This window comes from Botryllus schlosseri, chromosome 2 (assembly GCF_051294905.1).
Source record: "Botryllus schlosseri isolate E-star chromosome 2, Bs_hap1, whole genome shotgun sequence".
Lineage (NCBI taxonomy): Eukaryota > Metazoa > Chordata > Ascidiacea > Stolidobranchia > Styelidae > Botryllus > Botryllus schlosseri.
This window is the reverse complement of record NC_137237.1, coordinates 5,898,326-5,920,236: the sequence shown is the minus strand read 5'-3', so window position 1 is coordinate 5,920,236 and position 21,911 is coordinate 5,898,326. Positions and strand designations below refer to the sequence as shown.

The window sequence follows — 21,911 nt, the reverse complement described above, 5'->3', positions numbered from 1 at the left end:
ATCCGCTGAATTCGAATAAATCCAGCGGAAGTGAAGTGGGATCGAGTGTACTCGAATCTATTTTGGCTTACTATTATATTATCCATGCCTGCATGCAACGGTTTGTTATTGTCATTTTCGAATATCTGAATAACTACTTTTTGGTTCATTTTCCTATAAAACTGCGAACTTGGTGTGCACGTTATTGCTTTCTCAACTGCTGCTGTCATTAGGGTTACATTTAAAACAAATGGCTGCTTAAAACACTTTGTTTAAAACATGTTTTAAACAGTGTCTGAAACAAAGGCCTTAAAAACAATTGTATGATTATGCCATATTTGTGTAAATACTTTCCAAAACATGTTGTATGAGCCTACGGACGACGATTATCACCCGATATAGCCGACATATACCATATGGGAAGGTTGGAACCCTCGAAATAGTCGATTCAACAGCTATAGTACGTATGATGTAGATCACTGGCACGGAATGAATGTTCTAATGATGACGACCGCCGACCGTAAAAATGCTGAAAGACGATTTAGTTCAGTGGTTCCCAAACTTTTTCGTGTCGTGGACTCCTAGGCCGATATTTGAGCTAAAATTCCCCCCTATGAATAAGTTGCCTGTGACTAAAAAGGGTGTTTTTACCGCACAACCATTTGTTGACTAAACAATTTATGGCCAAACATATTCAGATATGTCCGAACAATGTCGAATGCGGACCGCACTTCACTTTGGTAAAGTACCGCTAAAGGTGATCTGTTTTTTTACCATTCGGGTAGCCCATAACGAAAAATAAGGCCTTGAGTTGAATCGATGAATTTGATATGTTCTTCACGTTCGCTCATATGTTGGCTTAAAAAGGTTAGCATTTTTACCAGCGGCCTTCTCTGAATTCGGCTTGACCTTTCCCTGCTTAGTAGCAATTCTGTCGTGAGGCTGTCGCGGGCCCAACGAAATCGTCTCGTGAGCGTTACTTTATCAGAGGGTGTAATATCTACAGAGGGCATTTAAACATTCACCCAGCTTGAAATCCGCCCAAGAAACACACAATTGTAACGAACCAGTTTCATACTTAACAGTTTTACCATAAAAATCCAAAACCTTGTGAACCCAGTGTATCATCCGATACAACCCTGAAGCCAGATTCCCCCCTAAAATTTCAAAATTCCCCTCAATGGGGGAATTCTCCCCCCCCCCCCCCGGTTGGGAACCACTGATTCAGTTGGTCCGTATGTGATAGGGATTGGAAGCCTATTTCGTCAAAGGAGCTACTTTACCCTATATTTCAATTGTGTGTATCAATCCACGATGACATCACAACTGAATATGTGCGATGTCATGGCTTCGAAAAACAACAACGATAAAAAAAATGTTTTAAATTGATTTTTGTTTTATTCACAACCCTAGCTCTCACGCATGATTACTCAATGGAAGTGTTTCTTACTAAAACACTCAACTTTTCTCAATCTATTCAGAATGGTTTCGCAGGCCGGATGCGGCCCGTAAGGCATATGTTTGACACCCCTGGCCAATGTTCCCTCTAATTTTTGACGAGTCTGCGCACACTCACCAACTTACTGCGCAGACTCTTGGACGACAGTGCATAACGACTAAAAAAAAGGTCATCACTTCGGATTTTTTGTGCGCAACGGAGATTTTCTGTGCGCAGAGACCGTTTCACCACTGCGCATTTGGGCACGTGCGCAGCTTAGAGGGAACATTGCCCCTGGCCCAAGGAGAGTTATTCAAATCCTCCTGAAAGAACACATGCGATAAGCCTATATGTAACTGTAACTATCAATACACCTTTACACGACGTTCCTGATATATTCCACGATCCCTCTTCATTAGTATCATCGGCCGGATTATCATCATCGCAAATTGCTGATCCAGTCCCATCTATATAGTAACCATGTGCACACGTTATGTTGCATGTATCCCCGAAAGTACCGGTATTGCAGTTAGTATCAAGGGTCCCGTTCGGAATTGTTGGATTGCTGCTGCATTTTATAGCTGACGAAAAAAGAATTCACGTAAGCTGTGACTATAATTATTGGATTTACGTTGTACCTGTACACATTGTTCCAGTTGTGTTCCATGATCCCTCTTCGTTTCTATCATCTGCCAGACTATCATCATCGCAGTTTGCTGACCCTGTAAAATCTACATAGTAAGCATTTTCACGCAATATGTTGCATCTATTTGGGAAAGTGCGGAGCTAACAGCAACTATGAATTGCCCCATTCGAAATTGTTTGATTGCTGCTGTCTTTTACAGCTATAATTATAATTATTGAATAGAAATTGTACCTGAACCCGATGTCTCTGATGTAATCCATGATCCCTCTTCATTGGTATCATCCGTCGAACTATCATCTTCGCAAATTGCCGACCCTTTACCCTCTACATAGTATCCATACACACAAGTTATGCTGCATGTATCCCCAAAAGAGCCGACATCACAGCTACTATTAAGGGCCCCTTGCGGAATCGTTGGTTCGGTGTTGCATTTTACAGCTGGCGAAAAGACTATTCATGTCAGCTGTAAATAGAATTATTAGATGGAAGTTATACCTCTGCATGACGTTCCAGTTGTATCCCATGATCCTTCGTCGTTAGTATCATCAGTCTGACTATCATCGTCGCAAATCGCTAACCCTGTACCATCAACATAGTAACCATATGCACACGTTAAGTCGCATGTATCTCCGAAAGAGCCGACAATACAGCTACCATCAAGGGCCCCGTTTGGAATTGTTGGTTCGGCGCTGCATTTCAACGCTAACAAAAAAAACACTTCTTGTAAGTGGGCTGACCATATTTTTAGCACCCATATTGAAAACATTTGCTGTTAGCGAGTTAACTGAATGTAGAAGTTTTACGCTTCAGTTTAGTGATGCCCTACATTTTCTTGTTAAAATGGAAGTAAAATTTTAAAAAAGCACATCGCAAATTGCCGACCCTGTACCATCCACATAGTAACCATATGCACACGTTAAGTCGCATGTATCTCCGAAAGAGCCGACAATACAGCTACCATCAAGGGCACCGTTCTTAATTGTTGGTTCGGTGCTGCATTTTACCGCCAACGAAAAAGCATTTCATGTAAGTTATAGGCTTACCATATTTTTAGCGCCCTATAAGAGGACATTTTTGTTGGCGAGTCAATTGAATTATTCATAATTGTTACGGTGGAGTTCGATGATATTCTACTTTTCCTTGATAGATACAAATCATATCAATATCATATGAAGCCATATCAATCAAGACGGTAGAACTGATAGGGCCATTTAGCATGTTTCATGGCTGGAGCAAGTTTTTGTAAATAAATAAGTGTCGTTTAAAAGTCTTTATGACGGTATGAGCAGCTATAACTCGAAATGCGAAAGAATTTGGACATTATTTAGCGTCTGAGGCAGGGTGTCAAACTCAACTGAAGTCGAGGGCCGGAATCAAACCTTCAGATCGCTCGCGGGCCAGACCGATCAGATGACTCCAACATGTTAAGTCAAAATCCATGCCCTTGCTTATCATTTAGATACTGTATTGTTAAGCCTATTTGCATCATTATATTACAATATTTTACGGATCATGTGGGATTCTTTATATTCTAGCAATACCTTCATTCGCAAACAACGGAATTGGCAAAATGCGACGATAGGACGGTTGAATACAGTTATAAATCGCCAAAATAACGGCTCTAACGACTACACAAGTTGGTATATTTCGATGTTCCGTTTGTTTTGTCGTAATCTGGTGCTTGCCGTCTGCGTATATCCGATGTGTGGAATACTCGAGATTTAACTGAAGACAAGGACGTTTTAACTTGGTTCGTTCTATGGCGATTTCGGTTTTTCTGGAGGCGGGGCTTTTTGAGCCAAACGTGATACAGCAGTGCGACTACCGATCAGTAAACTCTGCTTAATTCGGACAACCGCTTTATTCGGTCAAAAAGCTCGGGAATGGCACTAAAGTAGAAAATGTACGTAAAGCGCTCCGGTTAATTCGGACAATTGTCTCTTGCCCGTTTTATGTGGTCATTGCTACTGCAGCATAACGCAGCTGTTCTTCAATAAATACGTAACATAACCGTATTTCCGATGCTCATGTCTGTCTTTACGCCTAACCATGTAACGACAAATTGATTTTCCACATATTTCGGTTAAAGCTGTTTATCCGCTGAAATCGAATAAAGCCAGCGGAACTGAAGTGGAATCGACTGTACTTGAATCTTTTTTGTGTTACTATTATATTCCCTATGTACATTGTAGGCTACACCTGCATGTAACGGTTTGGTATTGGCGTCTTCGAATCTCTGAATAACTACTTTATGGTTCAATTTCCAATAAAACTGTGAACTTTGTGCGCAAGTTGTTGTCTTCTCAACTTGTTTCGAATGGTGACTGGAGCGAAGCCGCAACACTGCTGCCAGATGGTTTTTGTGTCTTATGTGAATATACTATTACATTTGCTGTCATTAGGGTTGCATTTAAAACAAATGGTTGCTTAGAACACGTTGTTTAAAACATGTTTTAAACAGTGTCTTGAACAAGGGCTTTTAAAAAACAATTTTTTTAATTGTATAATTATACCATTGTGTAAATACTTTCGAAAAACATGTCGTATGAGTCTACGGTCAACGATTACAGCGCGATATAGCCGACGTATACGATATGCAATGGTAGTAACCAGGGCTGTGGAGTCGGTAAATTTTACTACCGACTCCAACTCCGACTCCGACTCCACACATTTTCAATGGACCGACTCCGACTCCTGAGTCTTTAAATGTATCGACTCCGACTCCTGAGTCTCTATACCTACCGACTCTGACTCAGACTCCAACCCCGACTCCAATAGTATTACCAATATACTTTGAAAATTATATGCCACAGTGACCGGTAAATGGCTATCATATAACCATTAAACATATGCAAACATATGAGTAACGATGGCATGCAAAATTGTTTCATTGTGGCACAGCTTGAACATGCATGAAATATTGCCTTTCTAAATATCCTTCCTTTTTCATATTTTATCAGTTTTTATAACATATGCTCTCTTACAACCTAATATGTATGTCTCATTCGAACACGACATATAGCCATCCTGTATAATTAAGATATACATAAAACAATCGAAATGTTGCTCTTATGTATGAGTCAGCAAGTATTACAAAGATACATCGTACTAATTTTCTCATTACACACTGTACTGTTTACAAGCACACCACACACTCAATACTATTAGAATTAGACATTGGTCATAAACGAAATTTAGGAAGTGGTCGAATAGCATATATCTAGTCTACGTGCACTTATAGTCAAGTAATCAGGGACTAGGTCTTGCAGTCTTTCTTAATCATTTGTTCGACCCAAGCAGCTAAGTCACACTACAAATATTTTTACTTTCGTCAAGTGGGAAGGAGAGTTTGGTTATATTTACATCAATTTTACAGCCAGACGATATATTTGCTCTGTCACAATATCATGGTATAATTCCAAAAATTGCATCAATTTGTGACTGCATCGCCGAATTAGGTAACATTGAAAACAAGACTTATGACTACGCTTTAAATTTAATAACAATTATGTCATGAAAATTCCCAGTGCGACTGTACAGTGTACAGTCATGCGCTGGTCGCGCGAATCACGAAATATTTTTCAGGGTAGTGAATGAATTCGATCAATAAATATATTGCTTACATAAATTAGGGGTCGCCTCTGTATAGCAATGGGCTCATTTGGCAAGGGCAGGATTATTTAGGGCAGGGGTCACCAACACGCGGCCCGCGACCTGATTTGGAGAAATTTCAGAATAACGCTTACTAAAGCATTTTGAAATGCTGAAATTGATTTCAGTTTAAACATATTGTTGTTGGTGTTCAAAGTAAGCCAATCTACTATGCCCGATATTACTATTCCTCACTATCTAATACGGCTTCGTATGGTAATATCATTCCAAGGAGGAAGAATTTTCGGATATGAATGGGCATATTGCCTTGATGTGCAATGGCCCACCATTGCCGAGACTGATGCGCTTGAAAAACGATTTCGGGCTCTCAAAAAGACCATGCATGCTTTACGAGGAGATAATTTTCCAGCTAGTAGGCTACCGTGTCTAGCTAACCCCAATATCGATTATTTAATCCAGGGGTGGCCAATCTGCGGCAGTAGAAGGAAAAGTATGCGGCCGTCGACACTTAATTCAATTAGGATTGTTGGCGGCCGTCAATATGCAAATTGAACTTGCGAATTGACTCCCTACTTAATCAGAGGTTTGACTTATTCTTGAAATTTTCTTCGCGCTAGGCGCGGATCAATACGTGTTAATTTTCGATTTTAATATGGTAGTGTTCTTTGTAATCTGAGTCCTACAGTACAGATGCAAACAGCAGAGGAAAATGATGCATGCGCCCCATAAAGAAATACAATTTTTAATCGTGTTCTCCTCATCATGAAAGAAATTTGTTTCTGGTAGGCCTGCATTTGGGCGAATCAAATATGCTATATCTCCACTATACCGACAAATCTGATGGGAGGTCAAGAAATAATTGCATCCAACAAAGGGGAGTAATAAGAAATGGCGCACAAAGATGCAGCACCGCATTAATAACTTCCCTAAGTTTTCGAATACACCCCCTGCATCAACCCTACCGGTGAATCTGATCACAGTGGCCGAGAAAGGATAAATAATTGATTGTAATATGTCAAACTATGCTAATATTTATTGACAAAATTCTCTAATGAAAGTGAAAAAATTTTCGCGCTTGGCGCGACTACAGAACTAATCCCTGTGGCTCTTCATAACATGACTACTCACGATTTCGGTGCGCATAGTACAACGATATAAGTAAATAGATTAGTCCGGAGTATACCGACAATGGACATGAACAGTTTAACGTCATGGGTATTTGGCCCCATTTAGTTCATTATGCGGCCGCAAGCTACATGAGTAATCGAAATGCGGCCGTGAATAGCAAAAAGGTTGGTCACCCCTGTTATAGTTGCTACAGAGTGTTGTCAGGCATCGTGCGCAGCTCATAGTTCAAAATAGTATGAAATTGATGATCCTGATATTTTTTGCTGTATTTGTGTGTGTACAATAAAATATTAATTCTTTTGTGGTGACTATGCCCGTCGCCCATTTTAGAGAGTACACAATTGTACTAACTGTACTAACGTAGAGTTATGAAACGTGGTTGTTAAACTGCGTTGCCTATTTTAATCTCGATATTGAAGTCTTGCGGCCCGCGGCCTCCAGGAATTTTGAAAAGTGGCCCGCGACCCATTTTGAGTTGGCGATCCCTGATTTAGGGTTTTAGACATAGCAATATAGACGGTTTCAGTGAACATGCCTCAGTCATTTTACGCCAATGTTTCATCGCCAACGATCTCGCTTCGAGCGCTCAAGCGAAGTCGCATGTTGTACGACACGTTATCTCCTAATAGCGAGTTAGTTGGACTCAATTCTGTAAATTACGCGTATTTATAATTTCCAGGAGGGGTTCCAATACTAAAGGCAAGAAATGTGACAATAAATCATGCGAAGTGCTAAGAAAAATTTCAAGTCAAATAAATCTGCTACGCAATATTCCACTCATGGTCATTGGTCAATGGTCATACACGAAGATCTGCGATGAATGTGGCTGGCCCCAGGTTACGCCAATGCGTCGAAACTGATGATTTAGTCATCATCAAATTTCGCGGTCAGGCTAATCAAATTTTGGTTGGCCTCGTAATATTACCTGATGTTATATTAATTTCGAGAATTACCTCGCAGGCCACACAAACTTCTAGCGGGCCACATTTGGCTTGCGTGGCACGGTGTGGCCTCACCTGATCTGTATCGTTACTAAGAACTGTGATTGATGGCACATAAAAATCCTATTTTAGTTAATATTAGTAACGTAAAGATACCTCTCATGATAAAGAAGTCGGAGTCGGAGTCGAAGTCAGGGTCATTTTCACAAACTCCGACTCCAGTCAGTATTTTTTCCACCCCTCCGACTCCGACTCCAGCGACCACAGTTTTCACGACTCCGACTCCATCAAGCGAAAATGAGCCAAACTCCGACCCCGACTCCACAGCCCTGGTAGTAACCCCCGAAATAGTCGGTTCAACAGCTGTAGTACGTATATCATTGGTACGGAATGAATGTTATGATGATGATGATGACCGCCGACCGTATAGATGCTGCAAGATGATTTAGTCCTGGTTAAAGATATTTTTGGTCCGTATATGACAGGAGTTGGAAGCCTATTTCGTCAAAGAAGCTATATACTTACCCTCTATCCTCAATTGTGAATATCCATCCAGTATGGAATCACAACTGAATATGCGTGACGTCATGGCTTAGAAAAAAAGCACAATAAAAAACATGTTTACACTTTTTGTTTTAATCCCACCCTAGCTATCGTGCATGATTATTCAATGGAAGTATTTCCTACTAAAACACTCAACTTTTCTCAATTTATTCAGAGTGGTTTCGCGGGCCGGATGAAATCATCTGAAAGGCGACTGCGGCTCGCGACGCACATGTTTGACACCCCTGGTCTAAGGAGAACCATTCAAATCCTCCTGAAGGAGCACGTATGACAAGCCTACATGTAAGCTAGCTGTAACTATCAATATATTGGATAGATGTTACACCTGTACACGACGTTTCTGATATATTCCAAGATCCCTCTTCATTAGTATCATCTGCCGGATTGTCATCATCGCAAATTGCGGACCCTATACCATCTACATAGTAACCATGTTCACACGAAATGTTACATATGTTTCCAAAAGTACCGAGATAACAGCTACTATCAATTGCCCCATTAGAAATTGTTGGATTGCTGCTGCATTTTACGGCTGATGAAAAAAAATCTTCCATGTAAGTTATGATTATAATTATTGAATAGAAGTTGTACCGGTACACGATGTCCCTGATGTATTCCATGATCCCTTTCCATTCGTATAATCTGTCGAATTATCATCTTCGCAAATTGCCGACCCTTTACCATCTACATAGTATCCATACGTACACGTTATGTAGCATGTATCCCCGAAAGAGCCGATAGCACAGCTACTATTAAGGGCCCCGTTCGGAATCGTTGGTTCGGTGTTGCATTTTACAGCTGACGACAAGACAATTCATGTAAGTTGTAAATATATTTATTTGATGGAATTTATACCTGTACATGACGTTCCAGTTGTATTCCATGATCCTTCTTCGTTAGTATCATCCGTCGGACTATTATCATGGCAAATCGCTGACCCTGTACCATCCACATAGTAACCATGTACGCACGTTATGTTGCATGTATCACCGAAAGTACCGATATTACAGCTGCTATCAAGGGCCCCATTCGAAATTGTTGGATTGGAGTTGCATTTTACAGCTGTTGAATAAAATATTTCATGAAAGCTGAACTGCAATTATAATATAAGTTGTACCTGTACACGATGTCTCCGATGTATTCCATGATCCCTCCTCATTCGTATCATCCGTCGGACTATCATCATCGCAAATTGCTGACCCTTTACCATCTACATAGTATCCATCTGCACACGTTATGTTGCACGCATCCCCAAAAGAACCGACACTACAGCTAGAATTAAGGTCCCCGTTCGGAATCATAGGATCGGTGTTGCATTTTACAGCTGATGAAAGGAAAGTATCATTATATACCCTGGGAATATTAGATATATATAATGTAAAATGTGATTTAATACCGGTACAGGTGGTTCCTGTAGTATTCCATGATCCTGGCAGTTTATTAGGATTGTCTGCTGACCCAATATCGTCTGCTGACCCAATGTCGTCTGCTGACCCTATATCGTCCCAAATTGCATTTCCGGTGCCATTCACATAGTAACCATAAACACAAGATATGTCCCGTGTGTTTCCGAAAGAGACCACAGTACAATTTCCCTCCTGGTATCGATTAGGAAGTGTCGGATTTGTGGTGCAGTTGACAGCTGATGTGAAAATAAAACCCAACTGTTGACTTCAACATATTGACGGATGTAACACAAGACATCGTATTGTAAGGTATGTGACATATTCATCAAATTGATCCGTGAATATTGGATAAGCAAGGTAATGCGACGTTGATTTTCAAATGGGAATTGGAACAAATGCATATGCGATTAATTCGAACCGTCAACCGTCAACTCTATTCAAGTTGTAGAGTGGAAGTTTTGTAGTTGTGCGGGTGTAGTAAATATAGCCATTTCTCGTACCCATGGGGCTATTTGTCTGTGCAGAAGTGAGTTTTGTTCCCGATCACCATGCTCTGGAGTTGGAATACTCTAATTCAGGCGTCACCAACCTTTTTGCAACCAAGAGCTACTTCTTGGGTACTGATTGAAGCGACGGGCTACTATTTAATCCCGCCGTTTACCCGTACCTGACTGAGTTTCCGCTTTGATATTCATAGCACTGGGCAGGAATCACATTGCGGTAAGATTTGTAAGAGAGTCTTTTAAATCAAAACATCTCATTCAAACTAGCAAGCCATTAAGATTTTTAAGAACTCATGAATTACTTCGCACCATATTTGTATAAATTATACAACAACAGGCAACTCAAATTTTAAATGAAATCATGTCACATTTTAGACTGGACAGTGGACATCATGTTATCTGTTTCTCTATCACATTATATGTTCTTTCCAATTCTCTACTAGTTGCTGACGATTACCCCTGACGAGTGTCAGCCGAAAATATTCGAGCTCATTTCAATATGAATATACTATTCAATTGTATATCACAGTCAGTGGGAAGCCTGGCATCGCATGCTATCAACTAGTGTACTGTACTCTGGTATGTAACATGACACTGCAACTCTGAGTGAGTGTTCCAGATGTGCATTATTGACGCGTGTTCTGTGTTTGTTTTTGATGCATTTCATATCCGAAAAGACTGATTCACAACGATAAGTTGGACTAAACACGTTTGCAACCTTCATAGCTGCTGCTCATAGGGCTGTTCAAAAATAACTTTTTCTTCTGGATTCCAGTCATTCAGGCATTAAATTGTCAGGTTACCCTGAAAAACGCTGCGCACCAAATTTGGTTCAATTCTATCAAGTGTAAGGCTCCGCAGATCCAATGAAAAATTTTAATTTATAATGAAAAATTGAAAAAAAAATTTTCAAATTTTTCTGTCGACCGCACGAAATTGTTGAGCTGTCTTCAAAGACGATGCAAAACAAATTTGAGTCAATTCCAACTAGTAGAAGCGGAGTTATTTGAGTTTTTCGTTGATATTCCTCGGATTATCAACGATCAAGGATAATCCGAGAACTATCAACGAAAAACTCCAATTTAACTTTCTGGCTCAATTCCCTAAATACCCGCCGGAACGTTACTCGAGTACTGATTTCCTATATCTCAGTTGAATTTTAAAATACATTTGACCAAAATTTTTAAATAGAGGACAAATTCTCAAAAAAAGAGGACGTTTGGGCGTCCTCCGAGGACATATTCAAACAAGTCAAAAAAGAGGACAACTCCTCTTAAAAGAGGACGTATGATGGTAACCCCAATTAACACGGTAGTATTCATTTCGAAATATCCTTCCTTTTATCATATGTTATACGATTTTATAACATAGACTACCCACGGATATTCTAATATGTATGAATCATTTAAACATTATACAGGCCTATATCCCACCCTGTATACTTCAAATCTGGATAAAAACAATAGAAGTAGGTAGGGTTAAATACCAAACTGGTTTGTGATCAGAACACATATAGGAGACTGTGATAGCAAAATAAAGTGACGGAAATCTGAAAAGAATCCCGAAATGACCCGACTCTGCTGGTCGATCAAGTAAGCGATTTTGCCCCTGTCAAAATTTCGCAAAGGTTTACGTCAGACAAAGTACTCTGGTTGTTTTCACCAAGTAGGTAGGGTTAAATGCCAAACTGGTTTGTGATCAGCACACATATAGGAAACTGTGATAGCAAAATAAAGTGGCGGCAAATCTGAAGAGAAGCCCGAAATGATCCTGCTCTGCTGGTCGATCAAGTATGCGATTTTGCCCCTGTCAAAATTTTGCAAAAGTGTACGTCAGACAAAGTACTCTGGTTGTTCTCACCAAGTAGGTAGGATGAAATACCAAACTGGCTTGTGATCAGAACACATATAGGAAACTGTGATAGCAAAAAAAGTGACGGGAAATCTGAAAAGAAGCCCGAAATGCACCTACTCTGCTGGTCGATCAAGTATTCGATTTTGCCTCTGTCAAAATTTTGCAAAAGTGTATACGTCAGACAAAGTACTCCGGTTGATTTCACCGAGTATGGTTCAGCAACTAATGCAGATATGTACAAAATTTCTCACTACACACTATACCAGTGGTCGGGAACCTATGGCTCGCGAGCCATATATGGCTCTTTTGGGTATAAGATATGGCTCTTTGCCAAATATATATTTTTGTCCTGAATTGATCAATATTACAGCGACTTGTTAATAAATTTTCATCAAGACCAGAATAATTATTACCGTGGCAGTATAAACATGGCTTTTAGAGGTGAAGTCAATGCCGTCTTCAGGTTTAGGGGCTCGAACTCTTTTCAAAATCCTCAAATTTAAGTTACTGTCGCGCCGGCGACTAATATCACTCCCGAATTCGATATAGCATACCCGACTCGAAATCTTGGATTGCGCGATTGATCAAAGAGAATAGCAGACATGGCGACACCAATTGACAACGCAGTTTTCAAATACCCTTTTCTTCCTGATCTACGGCGCGAAATGAACTGCGTAGATCAGTCTTTAGGTTTTCGTAATCAGTGCGACAGTTACATCGGATTACTACCAGTTAGAACAAATTCTAAGCTCTTTAGGATGAATTGCGTTATCAATGGTTAGATTTGGCCCGTCAGTGCATTACCTCTCGTTTCACGCTTTATTTTCGAACAATAAAATGCAAATTGTGTGAATTTGGGAGAAAAATGTTCAAAATCGATTCTTCCATGAACATCAATAGAAAATACCAATAATAATTGAAGGTTTCAAAATTTTCGTTGACAGCTTAGAGTGGGTAGCCTTATATCAGGGGCGTGCGAACTACGGCCAGCGGGCCGCATGCGGCCCTCCACACCGTTCTGAGTCTAAAGAAACGTATTAAAAATATTGATAAAATGCGCACTAAAAATCGAATTACCGCAGGGTCTTGTTTAAACCTTTTCTTAGTATATTTCACCATGATAATTCTAAGGCAGTGGTTTTTAAACTGAGGAGCGCACCCTCTTGGGGACGTGAAAGCATCTGAAGGGGGCGCGAAGTTGAGCGCAATTGAAAAAAATTTCGGGCCTGGCGCGATTTATATCCCCTTCATACTGATTGCTCTGTATTTCGCCTGAATGTAATATTTAAAAATCTATCATCCACAGTCGTAACTTTCCATGCCATCAAACTCTCCATTAGGTTTGGTAGCATCCGGGTTGCGTTTTGTGATATGACGATGAGGGGCGCGCGAAATCTTTCATCATCATAAGGGGGGTGGCGTGTCTTAAAAAGTTTGAGAATATAAATTCTTCATATGTTATTTTTTATATTTAATTTCTGGCGCGCCAGCCCGATCTCAAGGCCCACGCAGTTTGAAAGGTTTCAACTGCCAAATATCACAGAAATCCTAAACGAGATGGACATAATTCGGATCACTAGCGTGATTTCAGATTGACAACTCCAGTTTTAATTATGTCAATGATGTGCTTATTAAAAACGATTCGCGCTTGTCTTAGATAGATTCGTTCTCTATATGCGTATAATTAGTTTAGGGTATTTATATTTTATCTACATATAGTAGAAGCGTGTTTGAAACTAATAACATGGTTATGCTGCCTTCAGTATTGTGGGACCTGGAACTGAACCCAAAGTGGAATTAGAAAATCTATGAACAGATCGCTGCTCACAGATTCAAAATTTCGATCCTGTTCTAAGAATCGGGACAACCGACTTTCATCTCTATCGTTTTGACAAATTGGTTATTGAGGTCGACCAGCCTATGAAATCTCGCCACAGTTTCTGATGAGTGTTCGATATAATCAAAGCGATGGTTTGATTGCTTTAAAAAAGCATATATTTTATCTTCATGTCCTCACTATATAACCAAATACCAATATTGCGTTTTGGTTTATAATCCCAATTTTATATAGTGCGGCCCGCGAATGGATTCAGATATTGAATGCGGCCCGCGAGCTCAAAAGTTTGCCCACCCTTGCCTTATATATAGATTGATGTAGTGACCATGTTTGGCTCCACCTACGCATGTGATGATGGGTTCTCGCATTTCAAAGGATCATCACGGTGAACCTACGTGCTTGTAAGTCAAGTTTCGCATGCTCAAGTAAGGCAGCCAGCATGATTAGTTCGAGTTTTTGCAGAGACAATGTGGCGCACACAACGAATCCCACGTATAGTGAGTTCGCATTATAGTGCTACGATGACGTCAGGAATTTTCAATTGTGACGTAACAGCTGATTGATATGTATGGCTCTTTGAGAGGTGAAATGGAGAAAATGAGGCCAATATGGCTCTTCGGACTAAAAAGGTTCGCGACCACTGCACTATACTGATGACAATCACACACTCTCTCACTACTAATGAACTGTAGTCAGAAACGAAATTTAGGGAGTAGTCAAATAGCATATGTTTATACATGCACTTAGTCAAGTATTCGCAGACTAGGACTATACTTGCACTCTTTCTTATAGATTTGTTGGACCCAAGTCACTGAGCCACTTACTAGAAATATTTTTTAATTGTGTCAAATGAGAAGCAGCGTGTAGTTATATTTGCATCAATTTTCAAGTGATTTCGTCACTTGCAAAAGCAAACGACGTATTTACCGTTTCACAATATCATGGTATAATTTCAAGAATTGCACCAATTTGTGACTTCATCAGTAATTTTGTGTTGGTCACGGAGATGCATCTTGCAATTTTCCTCCTCTGGGCTAGTGAATTGTAATTGTAATTTGCAAATAATGTCCAACTTTATCAGTATCGTTACTCTTAAAAGCGATTTTTAATACATACAAAGCCTATTTTATTTATTACTAGTAATTTCAAGAGACCTTTGAAAGCACTTGTCTTCATAAAGTAGTTTGAGTCTGAGTTGGAGTCAGAAGGATTATCACAAACTCTGACCCCGACTCCCGCCAGTATTGTTTTCACGACGCCGACTCCGACTCCATTAAGGGAAAAATTGGCGAAACTCTGACTCCACAGCCCTGATCAGGAGCCCCCTAGGATCTGGCTAAATCTCACAAACTACTCTGTAGAACTCCGGCCGTATCAGACATCCGATCCATGGATTATCCATACCCCGCTCTAGTTTACACCCTCCTCATCAATTTAGTGTGGGGACATAAGCCGATGCATTTCATACTTTTTTTATACGTGTAGGTTGATAGATATCTAAACAAAGGTGAAAATTATAATAATCGCAGTCGTCTCGATTTCATTGTGAACATACGAAGAATGGTAGAGTGGAAAGATAGTCACAGCAGCGAACGATCGTGTTAATTATAGTCCATCAAGTCCAATATCATGGATTGTCATTGGAACATAAATTATGATATTAGAAAACGTTCAGAACACTGAAGTGTTGAGACAATTATTTGGGCATTGAAACTGCCTCTATCGTTGAATTCAGCATAATGTCTTACCTGATGATGAGTCAATGTATCTTATCGCGATGAAGATTGCAACAAATAGCCTTCTCGAAGACATCCTGACACTCTTTTATTTTAGAAACTCATTAGGCCTACTGGAAATATGAGTGCTGGCAGTAATAATAAGTATATCAAATGAATTGTACTACAGTAGCGATCTTCATCATCCGACCACGTTAGAAGTCGGCTTTCTAAGCGTTAGTAAATGATAAAAACTATGCATAGATATAAATATATGGTATACTGTATATCAGTGGTTCCCAACGTGGGCGATTTGACGGTCTAGCTGGACAAAAAATAACGAGGGGGCGAAAACGGACGAAGCAGGCGATGGCACGTTAAAACGGCTATATTGGAGCAGGGCCGTAACAGCACTTCGTCAGCCCCCCCAAAACTTTGGTCGTGGGCCCCCCATAGGGTTATAGACCGAACTTCTGGGGGGCTTCGCCCCCCACAACCCCCTCCCGCGATACCCTGTTTACCGCTATTTATCATATGCGTTGGGAGTTTGTTCAGTGAATCAGCTTTTGTCGCATAAGCGCGGGAAATTTCTACAATTCATGACTGCATCGGTCAGTATGATCGGGAATAGCATATATATTGTTATCAATTTTTATCTTCTCTCCGCTCACGTAATCAGATTTGCCGGTAGAGCTGAGTGAGATGTGTTTGAAAAGGTAGGACCACTCAATAATAATTAAACATCTTCGGGCGTATACCCTTTGGCAGGAACGAAACAGCACCTCGTCAGGCCCCCAAAAACGTGGGTCTTGGGCTCCCATAGGGTGATCAAACGACCCCTCCATCACGTTGTTCGCGTTTGTCACGAAATCATCTGTACTGTATTGTGAGCCAGCGCCAAGCGCGAAAATTTTCGATAATTTATGATAAAATCGGTCAATCAGATCGGCGATTGCATATATATTATGCTATCAATTTATTGTCCTCTCTACTCACGTAATTAGATTTACCGGTAGAGCTGAGTGAAGTGTCTTGAAAACGGGAGGGCCCGTAAATAATAATTAAACATCTTCTGGCGGGCGGACCTGTTGAAATGACTTCGTTACATGATGTTATTTCGTGACTTCCAGTCTGCTATATCAAAAAATATAGAATCGCCCAAACGTAGGCTTCTAAACTAAGAGACGCACACGATTTCAAATTGGTATTTCTTCACTGGCATAAAATTTTTCCCAGCGTGATGGTATTTGTCTTGTGAGGTTCAGATCGCAAAGACAGGAACATTCGGCGCCAGTCATTTAGGCGCCTATGGACAATTAAACCTACATGTATTTTGTATATATAACGAAGTCTTTGGTCAGCAAAAGGGCATAGACCCTTTCGGCCAAGGTTTTCTCGCTGCCGATCGTTCTGGCACACTTCTTGGAGTCGCATGTTATATGGCCTAAAGCTTGATTGTATGTCTTGGTGGGTCGTGGCGCGGTAATGGCCCAATACCCAATAATAAAGAGAAATGGCTACTTGAATTCGCGCATAGCGCTAAAAAATTTTGAAAAAATTGCATAAATTTTCAAAAAATACTCAATGATTTATGCTAATTCACGAAATAACTTTGGGCCCCCTTCGAGCTCGCCCCCCCCCAATTGGGGGGTTTGGGGTGCGGCAGTTACGGTGCTGTATTGGAGTCAAGTCGGAGAAATAACCTTCTTTTACTCAACTCGCCGGTGATTACAGTTTGTATGCCCATTTTTCGGTTCCCAATATTTGTGCGGCGATGATCAATGTGGAGCTTAAAAACCACTGCTGTATGTAATAATATAATATAATAAGATAAGCCTTCTAGTTTCAGAGTATCATAACATTACAACCGTATAAAATAGCATTCCTGAAAATGCGCAGCTATTGTGCTTTCCCACGAGGAAAGATCCGTCACCATATAGTATCATCAACAGTTATTGAAATGCCCATTCTTTAGATATATCAAGCGCCTCGCCTAAATATATTGTGAGAACACCCCGAAATGCCCGTGGTGGTTTAAAAACTATCAATATCATAAAAGAATTGAAGTCAAAATATGATGCAGGGGAGAGAGGCGCAAAGTGTGTCCCTCCTACAGGAAGTTGAGGAAGGATTTTTGATGAGATATGAAAGTAGGGAATTGTTACTTTGACCACCAACTTAAATGCATCAATAGTTCAATATTTTACCACTACTTTAAGGCGAACCATTTTGAGTCAGTCACTGAAGTTCACTGTTGGTGAAGAACTGGCCCCTTTGCAGTCATATTTACAAATATATATCAGCCCAAAGTATTAGTTGATTCCGTTGCCAACTTGCTTCTATTATGAACTATGGCAGTAAAACGTGCTGTAGCTACGTCCGTACTGAACTGGAATATTGGATGTAGTGGGTACTTGAGTGTTCTTGAAAGCCTAAACTTGCCAGTGAACACTTTCACAAAAATGAAACTGGTTTGAAGGACAAAAAAAGTAAGACTGCATCTCGACGGTCTTTCGCTGTGAAAAATCGAAAGAGTTCAAGACTCCTAAGACACATCAGACTATGTGCCTGGCGGCTATTAATGCTCAGGTTGTGTTATATATGGTTCAATGTGTGATGCAAATCAACTAATATGGTCATTGATGTCATGATCAGTGTTCTTATCCTTGTTTTTCGAAGTTATTGTGGTTTTATTTTTTCAAACGCGATTTTCTCAAAATATACTTTTTCTGCACAAAAATTGTATCTCCTCTGCACCTGCTTGTTCGATTCATCTGAAATTTTGTACAAATGATGGTTAGGGTATGTATAATAAAATGATTGAGCGTTTTCTCAAAATTTTGTCCAGCAAATTTTTTACAGAGGAAAGAATTTTGAAAAAAATGAAAATTTAGGGTTCGCTGACAAAAAATATCATAAATTTTGTTAAAAGACCTATTTTTGAAAATCCCTCAATTGTTTTGTAGATATATATATGTACCATTACTACAGCAATATTTGAAGGAAAATCTTGAAAGACTTTTGAGTTTTTAGGATTTTTAATACGCGTGTTCAATATTTTCATTATTTTTTGAGTAAGTGTACCGGTGGGGTACATGCTCATGGTACAACATAAAGACCATATTTGGAAAGGAAATTTCCTGCCCTTTCCAGCAATGTATGAATCATGGGGCTCGCATCTACCTTTACGAATTTATGACTACAAACGTGAACACCTAAAAAAATCATTTTCAAATAGAAGTGCCCCCTTAATATTCTTACTGATTAAATCACTTCACATGCGTCACACTAATGAGATAGTTGTACTCGCTTGCTGTAAGTGATTTATATTTTAAGCGAGGCGTAATTTTACTTAGAAGGGGAACTGCGCTATCAATATGATGTCAGTCACTGAAGTTCACTGTTGGTGAGGAACTGGCCCCTTTGCAGTCATATTTACAAATATATATCAGCCCAAAGTATTAGTTGATTCCGTTGCCAACTTGCTTCTATTAGGTATGGATGGGAAATACATAGCAACAGCATTAGTAATGGAATGTATTTGCCCTGCTCTACCTATTGGTCGTCGCAGCTCCACGATTCTACACCGTCGGTTTGCGAAGTCGAATGGACATTGTTTCACTGCGTTGCGGCTGTCGGATTGTTAGCAAACAATCAGTGAAGGATATCGCACCTGGTGATTGTTTATCTCCATCGTAATTGCACGCAACACAGCCGAAGTTCAAATTCCTTGGTCATTTTGAGCGGATTCTGGTTCTCTGACGTTACTAATAGTTGGATGCTCGAAATCAATGCGATAATAGTATTCGATTAATACTGGTAATTATAATTGCGCTATCACTTATGAGGCTCGACCAGTCCGTGCCTCACCTCCGCTTTCACTCTTCATTTTGAACAATAAATATCCAAATTGCCTGATTCTAGGTGTTAAAATGTTCAAAACTAGACATTCAATAACATCGATAGATAACACCAATACATCATTTACGGTATTTTACTTAGCCGACGATAGGTGAGACACAGTTACTTATTCATAACATCGGCAAAACAACTATCTAAAGTTTCTTCGCCGCCTTGATCGGGTCATACGTGAAAATTGCGTGCCAGCAATTTCACAAAGAATTAAGAAGCTATGACATGCAGACTCGTTACGCTAGCCTAGAGATTTGTAGAGTGCAATGGTACCTTTCGTGACAATCGTTTAGCTGTAGGTCGAATACCATGGCGTTCTGAGGAAAGTGGCTGATGCCAAAATGATTTTCATACCTTCAACTTTAATTTGACACGACGCCATATTTAGAGCGCAGTGCATAACGCTTTAAACATAACCGCACGTAGGCTTCGACTCCCAGTCAGCCTCGCTGTTTAGTTTTCAATGAGAACATAACACTATTGAGTCTCACAGAGCCAAGTTGCTGTAAATATGATCCGTTTTGGAATCACAAGGTGACAAACTGGAATAGACGTTGTATATGAGAGCGGAAAAGCTGATATTAGCATAATCCTTTGCGTATTCGTCTTTATAGGGCGCAAAAACATACGATTTGCTGCCTTAAACGTCATGTTCAGACAGGGTTCTGCAGCATGGATGGGGGCAGATTCTTTCAACAAAATTGATCGATTCGAATCACTGTCCTCGACTTCCGGCGAACCCCTGAGACTGTCTCAGCTAACACTTGGGGTTCGTCTTCCCCGGTTACGGACCACTGATCTAAGGTTTATAATCGTATGTGAAGTCTAATCGCAAACTCAAAATAGGTTGGTATGGCGGAATATGACTGAATCAAAATAAAACTGTCATTCGTGCTACGTAGGCCTATACCACATATTCGGTGCGAATTGACTGCTGGACTACAGGGTCAACAACCTAATATCTTTTGAATGCCAATAGCCCTGACCTCACGGGTATTCGTCGGGTATACAAGAATGCGCTCCACATCGTCTGAATATACATTTTCGTATAGCAACGCCGTTTTTTATTACAATATACCATCCCGAGAATTTGTTTCAATATTTATTCGAATGCCACCAATTCCATTATCATCCCATATTTGGTGTATCGAGGAGATATATCATTAAATCATTTATCGTATTTTATCCTTTAAATCTGAAAATGATTGCTGCTTTTACGAGCCATAGGAGTGTTCTCCACGAACGCCCAATTAACATTCAGTGTCGATGTATACTTGATGGAAGCGTTTACTAATTGATGATATACGTGTCTGCGCAACACGATAATAATTCCATATCAAGTAATATGATTTCAGTAAATCCATGCCCCGTAGTCCTGTGCGGATTGAATTGCGCATTTGTATTCTTTTTCTGTGTGGGGATATCATCGATTTCCTATATTATTTTAGAATTACAGTCAAAAATTATTAATTTTCAATCCATCGCATTAGAAATCAACACAATTGTTATCTCTTTCGATTTAATTGAAATAATAAAACATATTGTGCGATATAGTGTTATTTTATTGCTTTTTACCTTCACAAAATCATTGAAAACGTAGAATATGTATTAGCGCAGGGGTCACCAACGCGGTGCCCGCGGGCCCCAGGTAGCACACGAGGACCAAATGAGTAGCCCACGAGCCTACTCTAAAAATAGATCTGATGGCAGCACTTACCAGTGGGCTTTTTTAAATTTATTTAGAAGGATTTAGCTAGATCATGCTAGCATGTAACTTACAAATGACAATATATATTTTTAATCACTTACAGTGATGATATCAAATATCCTTAATCACAATTAGTAATATACCAATATGTAATTGAATCACAAGACTGAGAATACGGCACACTGCCTATACAGGCAACATTACGGAATGCCATTCGCGGTCTTCGTGAAATGGCTGGGGGTTCCGTTATAGTTGCTAGACGTCAAGGACAATGCCAAAGGAGTAAACAACATTACTATTCAGTAGTAGTAGACGTGAAGCACGAGCAGATTTTCAATGTCTGTATGCCCATTAGGTATTGCATCTTTTGGCACAGCCTGATTCTATTACTATCCACGCACCTTAGTACCATGTTTCTAACTTTCTGTAATCGTTGCTGCTGTCAGGTATATAAGCGTATAACGAAATCTATTTAGCCTGTATGCTGAACAGTTGGAGATTGAAATTGTATCACTGCAATATTACCTCCACCTCATAGCCCACCAGGCTGCACCAAACTTTTGGTTCCTTGTTGACACGGAAAAGTGCAGTGGTGTATGCGCAGCAGCTACGAAGGTTGCAAGCATGTTTGGTTCCTATTATCGTTGTGAATCAGCCTTCTGACATGC

At 40.0% G+C, this 21,911-nt stretch overlaps 3 protein-coding genes across 3 annotated transcripts in view; all 3 read right to left on the bottom strand.

The window, feature by feature from the left end:
- Positions 1–21,911, bottom strand: part of LOC145432550 (uncharacterized) — a 137,654-nt gene that overhangs the window by 80,851 nt on the left and 34,892 nt on the right. The window lies entirely within an intron of this gene.
- On the bottom strand, positions 1,715–3,189 carry LOC145459383 (E-selectin-like). Its single transcript, XM_080338043.1, has 4 exons — positions 2,559–3,189; positions 2,295–2,501; positions 2,056–2,139; positions 1,715–1,998 (listed from the first exon to the last, which is right to left on the bottom strand). Exons 1-4 carry the CDS (start codon positions 2,827–2,829, stop codon positions 1,727–1,729), a joined length of 834 nt encoding a protein of 277 aa, XP_080194169.1. The 5' UTR covers positions 2,830–3,189; the 3' UTR covers positions 1,715–1,726.
- LOC145459374 (sushi, von Willebrand factor type A, EGF and pentraxin domain-containing protein 1-like) lies at positions 8,906–9,922 on the bottom strand. Its single transcript, XM_080338033.1, has 3 exons — positions 9,705–9,922; positions 9,426–9,632; positions 8,906–9,370 (listed from the first exon to the last, which is right to left on the bottom strand). Exons 2-3 carry the CDS (start codon positions 9,607–9,609, stop codon positions 9,144–9,146), a joined length of 411 nt encoding a protein of 136 aa, XP_080194159.1. The 5' UTR covers positions 9,610–9,632; positions 9,705–9,922; the 3' UTR covers positions 8,906–9,143.

Bases quoted from the DNA above. Each gene is read 5' to 3' on its own strand.
- LOC145459374 (XM_080338033.1), bottom strand. From the start codon at position 9,609: ATGATTCCGAACGGGGACCTTAATTCTAGCTGTAGTGTCGGTTCTTTT. The intron at 9,371-9,425 runs GTACAACTTATA...TTTATTCAACAG, and splicing joins ATCGGAGACATCGTGTACAG to CTGTAAAATGCAACTCCAAT.
- LOC145459383 (XM_080338043.1), bottom strand. From the start codon at position 2,829: ATGTTTTCAATATGGGTGCTAAAAATATGGTCAGCCCACTTACAAGAA. The intron at 2,502-2,558 runs GTATAACTTCCA...TCTTTTCGCCAG, and splicing joins AACTGGAACGTCATGCAGAG to CTGTAAAATGCAACACCGAA. The intron at 2,140-2,294 runs GTACAATTTCTA...TAGATTTTACAG, and splicing joins ATCAGAGACATCGGGTTCAG to GGTCAGCAAACTGCGATGAT.